Below are 10,742 nucleotides of genomic sequence, written 5' to 3'. Positions count from 1 at the left end.
TCCGCGTCTCGTCTCGTTCTTACGCTGACCACGTGGGTCGACTACAAGCTGGTGCCGAAACCCGGGAATCCTCCGGGCCTCCACCCTGCTTTCACCGTCGCCTGGGGAAGGGCAGCGATACCAGAGATCGCTGGATCGGCGCATCCAGGGACCACCGTTTCGTTGTCGCCTGTCCTCTGGATCAGCATCCAGAACCGCAGCGTCCTAGGACACTCTCTCATCCCGGCCGGAACACCGGTGAGTATAGGGGAGCTTGCAAAAGCAGGAACTTATGACAAGCTGCGTTGGCGAACTGAAAGCGTTAGCGAAAATGTAGCAGGAGTCCCCGTAAAGAGAAGGGAGCTGCGCAAATTGGTTGAGGAGATTGAAGCTCGATGTCCATGGGTGCAGAGGGGGGGACGTGAATCTTAAGGACTGGGAAAACATCCCGAGGCGCACTCTTGACACAAGGCCTCGCGCGCCGATGTCACTGCTACTGGCGATGGAGACAATGTTATGTCATGCATCAGCCTGCAGAGCTATGGCTCCGTTGCTGTGGGCCGCCCTCCTTTCGATCGCTCACCTTCAATTTCAACCCCGGATTTTTCTCTACCCACTAAATTGGACGCCTCGTCCTCCTTCTGCCCCCCCTGCTCCTCTTTCTCGGGCCCCATTTCAAATTCTCTTCCTCATAAGCTTCAGCCGCCCCTCCCTCTTTTGTTCTTCCATGCCTGAACTTTCCGAAGCCACTGCACCTCCGTCAAGCGCCATATCGTAATGGCGCGGGTTTCAAAACACTTTCGCAGAACGTGATAGCCCACGCATCTGCAGAAGAAAGAGCAAAACTCCTGGACGGAAGACTTTATGCCGATATATTCTTGCATTGTGCCCGTCCATTTCGCACAGATACCGAGGGGGAGGGTGGCGTCATCTCGGGCTGGTTGTCGAGAATTGCGCCCTTTAAAACTATAACATCCTCACTGGAAGGCCCGCGAAGCGTCACGAGACGTGAGAATCACTAGCCCCTACGCGGAGAGGCATGTGCTGGAGGCAATCAGCATGAGGAATCACCTAATGGTTCCGGACGACTGGAAAACCACCTTTCGCATGCCTCCCTGAGCCCTGCACAATTTGTGATCTGGGAAAGCGAAGTTCAGCCAGCAGTGCTTCAACAGGGCAGCTTTACCTCTGGAAGCGGCTCCTACACAGCCGCTCAGCTTTACGGTTTCGATGCTTTCGCCAACCCCAACGATCAGATTGTCCTGCCTGGGAAGGCCACCCTTCTACGGTGCGCCTCTGAATGCGCTTGCTAAAGCGCTTTTGAAGCAGTCCCCAATACCGGACAGCCAACCCAAAGTTTTTTCTTTAGCACCCGGCAGAAGCCTCAAAGAGCCCTATGTTGTGCCGTTTGTGAACAGGCTCCAGGAGGCCCCTCCAAGAGGCAGGTTGACAACCGAGGAGGCTCCAGGGCGAACTCCTTAAGCATGCTTGCCAAGGAGAACGCCTCACGCCGAGTGCCGCAAAGTTTATCACGGTGCCTAGGAAGCTGAACTCCGAGCTGGCCGACATGCTCAAAGCTTGCTACAGGATATCGGGTCTTTTATGCTTCATCAAGCCAGCCTTTCTAGCCGCCGCCCTTCCATGCCATGGAGACAGCCCCGAGACGAAGTGTCTCAATTGGCGTGCAAGCTGTAGGAACATTTCCGGAGGAATTGTAGGCTGCCGGCGGGCGGGGGGGCCTACAACCCTGACGGAGGAGGGTCTTCCCAGAGGGCGAAGACCCCCAGGAAAGTTCCTTAAGACGGAGGCGCTCCCAATGCCCGCTGGGGAGTGCCCGCGCCCGGGCATCTCCCTCAGCCCGGAACCAAAGATCCGCGACCTCAAACCCTCTTCCCCCAGAGCGCCCCCATGAGATCTTCAGCTGCCCCAGCTCAGTATAGTGATCCCATCCCCACGGAGACCATTGGGCTGGTCTTGCCAGCTTGCTCCCCTATGTCTATACTTCCTGCTCTGCTAACCAGCCTTCTACTTCCAAAGTCACCATGCCTCCACCAGTGCCCCCCAGAATGGCACGCGATTTCAAAATCTCTGCAGGAGTCCACAGTCACTGAATTGCAACAGAAAGAAATGCTGCTGACGGGAAGAGGATCTGCCGTTTTGAACTCCTCCTCAGAATGCCCCATAGCCAATCCTACAGGACAATGAGGCATAGGAAAGGGGAAGATGCTCACACAATGGCCTTAAGCCAAAAGTCCTTCGTGAAGAAGAAGCCCCCTTGGCCCCTCTCCAGCTGTAAGGTTCAAACCAGATCTCATAGCCTCCTGAGCCTGTGCAAAGCTCCTAAGCCTCAAAGCTCCCAGTGGCAGCAAAATGCGTCCAGTACCTCAGAGAGCAGTAAGATCTCAAATCAGAGTCGCTTAATCCTCCCTCGTTACTTTATATATGTGCTCTACGTATGCCTATGTATGTTCTTGTATGTCTTGCCCCTTTCAAGAGACCCCTAAAGTTTCTTCCCTCATAAGAAGGGATTTTTCCATTGCTTCTAAGCTATGCTCTTGTGCTTCAATTAAAGTTTTCTCAGCTTCTTGATTATGTTATTGCCAATGCCTTGAAAGGCTTCGGCCCATTACAGCATTCCGCCTTAAACGTGGACACAATACAGCTCGTGCGTGCTCCCTAGGATACCGATCGGACCTGCTTCAAGCCGCCTCCATCTTAGTTTAAACCTTCCACTCCCTTCTTCAAACCTCTCCTTTGAGAACCTTTTCCTTCTGTCCATCTTGGAGCCTACACGCTTGCCACATTGGCGTGAAAGCGCTTCAGAATTGGTATTTCATGCTCCCACATTTCCTGCTGAGCCCCCCCCTGGCTAGTCACTTGGTGCCGGGGAGGTCTCGCAGCCACACCTATCTTAAACAGCCTCCGCTGTGAAGGTAGGTGTTTGTGCCTCAAACCGGCCAAAGAATCTTCCTTTTTACAGGAGGGGAAGGTAGAGCTGACTTCCAAACCCTTTCCCCCCCGCCTTCTTTTTCTGCACACCCTCCTTCTCTCTCATGGGCTTGGCAGCACCCCACCTCCTAGGATCTGGGATCTGACAAAAGGTTTTTCTTGCAAACCCTCTCAAATTGCTCGTGTGATCAAAACCTCAAGCTCCAGGAACTGTTTTCTTTTGCATCTTTCTCTAAATCTTTCCTAGTGAATGCTATATTCACGATATGACTATAATTGCGTGAATTGTTTTAAGTTGCCGACCTGGTTGTGACCTCTCCCCTCTCTCCTAAGCCTTAGACGAGCAATTAAACGCTGCCTTGTGTACGCCTTAGCGTGTTGCAAGTGATCGTTGTCGGAATGGGCCAACTGCACCTAAGAAAGCTTTGGCCAAAACAAAGCGAAGAAGAAAGGGGAGTAGTTCCCCTATTGACCCAATCCAGGTCTCCTCCAGCAGACCATATCCAAAGTACTCTTCTCCATTTGTACTCTTCTCTATCCTCTCTCAAAAATTGCCTGCCCCCCCCCCCACTCAGGGCTCGGCGGGCTTTCCATTGTCATCTATAAGAATCTAACTCCAGCCAGCCACGCATAAAACCCTGGGGAAAAGCTGCCGCTTTGTTTTTTTCTCTTCTATACAGGGAGTCTCAGCTGCAAGCCATGCCAGGCCAGCCCCATCCCGGGAGATGGAGCGGGGCCTCCCTGGAGAGATCCGACCCCGCCCGCCCTGTTGAGAGAGCCCGATCACCCCCCAGCCTGGGCCAAGATGGGAGGGACCTCTCTGGAACCAGGGTACACCCATTCTTCCACGGAGATCGCAACCCTCGCTGCCCCCCCCCCCAGGGGAATGGCAGCCTGGGTGCCAGCTATGGCTCAAAGGTTGACGCTGTGTGTGGCTGCTCTCCTCATCTACAGCCATGCATTCTCTCTCCCTCTCTCTCTGCCGCCCCCTGGCTGAAACTTGGGAATTGCAGCCACGAAGATTCCTGATAGATTAACCCTTGGAACTCTCCGCTGTTTTCAGCCGCTTGAATAATTGTTGGAACACGCCTTCTCTCACAACCTTGCTCGTGAGAGTCACTGAACCTGCAATGCTAAAGACTATCAGTAGCTCTCCCTACGCTCTTGAGAAACCCATATGGACTCCTAGCACGCATGTCGCTCTGTAGCTTTGGTAGTCCAAACAGCAAGAGCCATGCATTGAGACAATTAGTAATGCAACCCACGGGTTTGCCTTCCTTTCTTATCATCTTAGCCTATGTACTGTTTAGCTATAAGTTTATTGTTTTCATTTATATGGTATGTCGCCTATCTACAAACATGCATGTCTTGTATATATTAAGTTTATAGCGCAATGTCTGATGCCTTGCCCCTTTATGCCCATTGGAGCCGACCTCCAAGGGAATTGTTGAGTACTATGACCCGACTGATTATTGAAGTTACTGCATGCCTTAATTTTAAAAAGTTATCGTACTTATTGTTGTTGCATCACCAAGGTTGTGAAAATGTACGTAATATGTGTTGCTTTAATCTCTCTGATAATTCCCAATTGATTCATATGAAAGTACGTGAGCTGCAAGAAGTTGTATCTAATCTGAAATATGATGTTTTGCCCCCATTGGTGGTCAGCCCTCTGGAGCTGGCTGCCGGGAAGAGATAGTTGAGAGATGCTATTGTGCAGCTCCTTGCATTAGGTTTAATTCTGTGTGCGCTTCGATTATCCGGATCTTGTTTTGGATTCAATGTGTGTCTTAATATTGCATGTAACGCGTGTGTAACAGAAGCCCCTCAATTTCCCTTACCCCAAGCAACCAAAGAGTTCTAATGTTACACAAGCAGCTCAGTCAGCTTGACCAGGCAGTGCGGAGAGGAGACAAAAGCCGTCCCTTTAAATGCGCTTCTCCTTAGCATTTCCTCTCGTCCCCCTTTTCACAAAATGTAAAAAAAAAGGAGGAAGTGTAGTAATGCACTGCTGACCCAGCAGCACCCGTGAAGGTAGTAAACGTTGGGACGCCTAAGCGGACCCTCACGACCTTCTGTGAATGTCGCGACCGCACTCCCCCACTCCTCATCCCCCCTATGAGTCCGCGGGTCATGAACTATCTGGCTCTCCAGCTCACCGGGCGCAGGGACAATGGTCTTGCCCCCAGGTGAGGATTAGGCTCAGACGCTTACGCTCCTCTCCGCACGTAGCCAGGTGAGATCATGCATCACATGATGATCTCCCGACCTCCCGCCTCCCGCTCTCCCGGAACTCCCCCCGGTCCTCCCTCCTACACGCCCCCGATAGAATAACAATAAAAGGTGCCAGGAACCAGCAGGCGGGAGACTCGCTAGGAACACGGACCTCCGGGCTCCCGCTGCTGGCGATCTCCACCAGATGTTATCTCCGCGTCTCGTCTCGTTCTTACGCTGACCACGTGGGTCGACTACAAAGACATGCATCCCAATCTGCAAAGACTGTGTAGGCAAGGAGTTTCTCTATTTTAAATTATATTCCACTTGGAAAATATTTCTTTTTTTTTTCAATTGTATTTGTACCCCACTCTATCCCCAAAGGGCTCAGAGTGGCTAACACAGTAACAATACATTCTAACAATATAACAAAATACATAATAATAATAATAATAATAAATACATATGACTAAATAAGCTAATTCCAGATGGCGACTTGATAATACAGGCTATATTAATTGATATCTTTAGTAATTCATATTGAATTAAACATTGATATGTCACAGTTTTAAAAATAAACGAGGTATTTGATGACGACAAAACTACTATCACTACTATCCCAGTTATTCTTTTAAAAATTAGAATATCACAAAATGGAGGTTGGTCAGATTCCATTTTAAGTGAATGGCAAAAATGAAACACCATATCTATTTTATTGGGGAGCCAACACATAAATACTTACACATTGACTGATATAGCTATTAAGATAAGGAAATGTTAACCTTTTATCAGAGATACTATGATCTTGAACGATTAGGTCAACAAGCCAACAGGTCAACAAGCCAACAGTGGGAGGGAAAAAACCTTAAAGAAGCAGCCAGAGGAAATGCACCATGGCCTTCAATGTCTCTACACCAGTGCACAGTACATGACAAATAAACAAGATGAACTGGAACTCTTAACACAGCCAAACAAATATGATATAATGGGTATCACTGAAACCTGGTGGGTATCACTGAAACCTGTCTCATGATTGGAACATAAGAATTGAAGGGTATAACCTATTTTAGAGAAACAGATCAAATAGGAAAGGAGGAGGAGTAGCATTATACATAAAAGATTATTATAGCTGTGAGCAGGTCTATGACTTTTGGGCATTTGGGTAAAAATTAAGGGGGAGAGAAACAGCACTGATCTCATTGTGGAGGGTCTATTATAGACCCCCATGCCAGTCTGAAGAGATGGATGATGCATTCTTGGAACAGATGACCAAACTTTCAAAAAGGAAAGAAATAGTAATCATGGGAGATTTCAATTATTCGGATATTTGCTGGGAGTCAAACTCTTCCACGATAATAAGGTCCAACAAATTTCTCACTTGCCTTGCAGACAATTTCATGATCCAGAAGGTGGAAGAAGCAACAAGGGGAACGGCTATTTTAGATCTGCTCCTAAACAATAATGATGACCTGATTGGTAGAGTGGAAGTGGTAGGATCCTTAGGTGGGAGAGATAATCTTCTCCTGGAGTTTGTTATACAGTGGAAAGGGCGTAATCATACACACATTCTACATACATTCTACATACAGCGTAGTCATACACACATTCTAGATTTTTAAAAAAGCAGATTTCAGTAAGCTTAGGAATCTACTGGGCAAGATCCTGTGGTCAAAAATACTAAAAAAGAAAGAATTGCATAATGGCTGGGAATTTCCTAAAAGTGAGATCTTGACGGAACAATTTCAAATAGTTCCAATGAAGAGAAAAGGTGGGAGGTGTCTCAGGAAACCAGGATGGCTGTCTAAAGAACTTTCAACTGAACTAAGATTTTAAAAAGACATGTACAAGAAATGGAAAGGGGGAGGAGAGGAATTCAAACAAATAAGCAGGATGTGTAGAGAGAAAGTCAGAAAAGCTAAAGCTCACAATGAGCTGAGGCTTGCCAGAGAGGTTAAAAACAAAAAAGAGGGTTTTTTTGTAATATCCACAGCAAAAGGAAGAAAAAGATAGGATAGAGTCACTGCATGGAGAAGATGGCAAAATGCTAAGGGGAAATGGAGAAAAGACAGAACTACTGAAAAGTTTCTTTGCCTCTGTCTTTTCCCAAAAAGGAAACAGTGCTCATCCAGGGGAAAATGAAACAGAAGATACAGTAGGAGAAATTCAGCCCAGAATAAATAAAGAGGTAGTGCAGGAATACCTGGCTACTTTAAATGAATTTAAATCTCCAGGCCCTGATGAGCTATATCCCAGGGTATTAAAAGAACTGGAAGAAGTAATCTCAGGACCTACTTGCTATAGTCTTTGAGAACTCATGGAGAACAGAAGTCCCAGTGGACTGGAAGAGGGCTAATTTTGTCACTGTCTTCAAAAAGGGGGGAAAGGAGGGCCTAATAATTACCATCCAGTCAGCCTGACATCAATACCAGGAAAAATTCTGCAGCAGATCATTAAACAGATGGTCTGCCAGCACTTAAAAGAGAATACTGTGATCACAAAAAGTTAGCATGGGCTTCTGAAAAACAAGTCATGCCAGACTAATCTTATCTCTTTTTTTGATAGAGTGACAAGCTTGGCAGATAAAGGGAATGCTATGGAAGTAGCATACCTTGATTTTAGTAAAGCTTTTGACAAGATGGCCCATAATATTCTCGCAAGTAAGCTAGTGAAATGTGGACTAGACAATGCTACTAATAGATGGATTTGTAATTGGTTGACTGACTGAACTCAAAGGGTGCTCATCAATGGCTCATCTTCATCCTGGAAAGAAGTGACTAGTGGGGTGCCACAGGCAAGGATGTAGGTAAGGGGGTTCTCGGGTTCAACCCCCCCATTGCATATCCGAAGCTCTGCCCCCCGTTTGTGGGTTTTTTGTATTTTAAAGTGTTTTTTGGGTTTTGGCCTGCAGGGGGTGCAGTTTATAGGCTAGCAGCACCGAAATTTCAGGATATTGTCATGTGACATTCCTGATTATATCAGCCAAGTTTGGTGAAGTTTGGCTCAGGGGGTCCAAAGTTATGGACCCCCAAAAGGGGTGCCCCCATCCCCCATTGTTTCCAATGGGAGCTAATAGTAGATGGGGCTACCCTTTTGAAGGTCCATAACTTTGGACCCCTAAACCAAACTTCACTAAACCTAGGTGGTATCATCAGGATAGTCTCCTAAAGATACCCTGAAAGTTTGGTGCTGCTAGCTTAACAATTGAACATCCCCAAAAAATTTCCTCCAGATTCTGTATTGTTGAAGGCTTTCACAGCCAGATTCAACTGGTTCTGGTGGGTTTTCCGGGCTGTGTGGCCGTGGTTTGGTGGATTTTATTCCTAACGTTTCACCTGCATCTGTGGCTGGCATCTTCAGAGGTGTATCACAGAGAAAAGTCTGTTTCACACTGTGTCTAAGTGAGAAGGGAAAGTTTAGTGTGGTATATTGTCCATGTCCCAGGGTGGGGAACCAATCATTAAGTGTTTGGGTGGGACTTGCTATTAAAGGTGTGGTTGAATGCATTGTATTGTGGGTGGGGTTATCAGTCCATTTTTTAAGTACTGGGAGCCAGGCTTTGCTAATTTTAAACGTCTCTTCTTTCTTATTGAAGTTGTCCTGGTGTTTGTGAATTTCAATGGGCTCCCTGTGCAGTCTGACATAGTTAGGTTCTGAATTGTCCAGAATTTTATGTCCAGAATATTATGTCCAGTTTTGTTTAACACATGTTTTGCAACTGCAGATTTTTCAGGATGGTTAAGCTGACAGTGTCTTTTGTGTTCCTTAATACGGGTCTGAATGCTGCGTTTAAAACGTTAAAGATTAGCAAAGCCTGGCTCCCAGTATTTAAAAAATGGACTGATAACCTCACCCGCAATACAATGCACTCAACCACACCTTTGTATAGCAAGTCCCACCCAAACACTTAATGATTGGTTCCCCACCCTGGGACATGGACAATATACCACACTAAACTTTCCCTTCTCACTTAGACACAGTGTGAAACAGACTTTTCTCTGTGATACACCTCTGAAGATGCCAGCCACAGATGCAGGCAAAACATTAGGAACAAAATCCACCAGACCATGGCCACACAGCCTGGAAAACCCACCAGAACCACTCTCCAGATTCTCTTTTTAAATCCACCCCCTTTGGCATGGCTTTAAAGAGAGAATCTGAGGTCCGCAGTTTAAACACTGAAAGTGATGCTGTTTCAGGGTGGGGGAGAATCCACCCCCAAACAGCATCACTTTCAATGTTGTTTTAACTGGGCACCCCAGATTCTCCCTTTAAGGTGGATTTAAAAGGAGAATCTAATTTAAACACCATCGAAAGTGATGCTGTTTGGAGGTGGATTCCAGCATCACAGCAGCCACCCACGGGGGGGGGGGGGGGGGGGCAAACCTCAGATTTTGCACCAGGCTCCATTTTTCCTATCTACCCCTCTGCCTGGAGGGGAAGCAGAAGGGACTGTCGGCTTCCAGCTGGGAGGCCAGCCGATGGGGGGGCAGGGCAGGTGGGGCAGGTGAGTCTGCCATCCCTTGCCTCGGAGAGCTGCTTTTATAAGTCCCTAGTCCGGGGGCGGGGCTTGGGGAGGCCTGGCCCCCCAACGCCCCCCATAAAAAATCTATACCTACGTCACTGGCCACAGGATTCTGTCCTGGCCCCAGTTCTATTCAATATTTTTATCAATGGCGTGGATGATGGAATTGAGAGCATACTAATCAAATTTGCAGATGACACCAAAAAGGAGGGGTAGTTAATACCTCAGAGGACAGAGTTAGAATTCAAAATGACCTGCACAAATTAGAGAGCTGAGCCAAAACAAACAAAATGAATCTCAACAGAGATAAATGTAAGATACTATACTGAGGCAGAAAAAATGAAATGCACAGATATAGGATGGGTGACACCTGACTTGACAAAACTACATGTGAAAGGGATCTGGGAGTCTTAGTAGACCACAAACTGAACATGAGTCAGCAGTGTGATGCGGAGGCCAAGAAAGACAATGCAATTCTGGGCAGTATCAATAGGAGTATATAGCGTCTAGATCGAGGGATGTAATTGTACCTGTCTATTCTGAATTGGTTAGACCTCACCTGGAATATTGTATATAGTTCTGGGCACCGCAATTCAAGAAGGATATTGACAAGTTGGAACGATTCCAGAGGAGGGCAACCAAAATGGTAAAAGGTCTGGAATCCATGCCCTACGAGGGGAGACTTAGGGAGCTGGGTATATTTAGTTTGGTGAAGAGAAGGTTAAGAGGTGACATAATAGCCATGTTTAGATATCTGAAGGGATGTCATGTTGGTGAGGGAGCAAGCTTGTTTTCTGCTGCTCCAGAGACTAGGACCAGGAGTAATGGGTTCAAGGTAAAGGAAAAAAGATTCCACCTACACATCAGGAAAAACTTCCTGACAGTAAGGTCTGTCCGACAGTGGAATGCACTACCTCAATGTGTGGTGGAGTCTCCTTCTTTGGAGGTTTTTAAACAGAGGCTGGATGGCCATCTGTCAGGAGTGCTTTGATTATGTGTTCCTGCATTGCAGGGGGTTGGACTTGATGGCCCTTGGGGTCTCTTCCAACTCTATGATTCCATGATCTTCTTTAAACAT

General features: G+C 47.2%; 1 protein-coding gene across 1 annotated transcript in view; it reads right to left on the bottom strand.

The window, feature by feature from the left end:
- LOC125433348 (glutamate--cysteine ligase regulatory subunit-like) overlaps window positions 1–653 on the bottom strand; it is a 16,477-nt gene extending 15,824 nt beyond the window's left edge. The window contains exon 1 of the mRNA XM_048497851.1: window positions 563–653. Coding sequence (XP_048353808.1) covers window positions 563–653 — 91 coding nt within the window. The remainder of the gene's footprint in view (window positions 1–562) is intronic.
- Between the last annotated feature and the right edge of the window lie 10,089 nt (window positions 654–10,742).

This window comes from Sphaerodactylus townsendi, linkage group LG05, assembly GCF_021028975.2.
Source record: "Sphaerodactylus townsendi isolate TG3544 linkage group LG05, MPM_Stown_v2.3, whole genome shotgun sequence".
NCBI lineage: Eukaryota > Metazoa > Chordata > Lepidosauria > Squamata > Sphaerodactylidae > Sphaerodactylus > Sphaerodactylus townsendi.
This window is presented reverse-complemented; position numbering and strand designations above follow the sequence as displayed.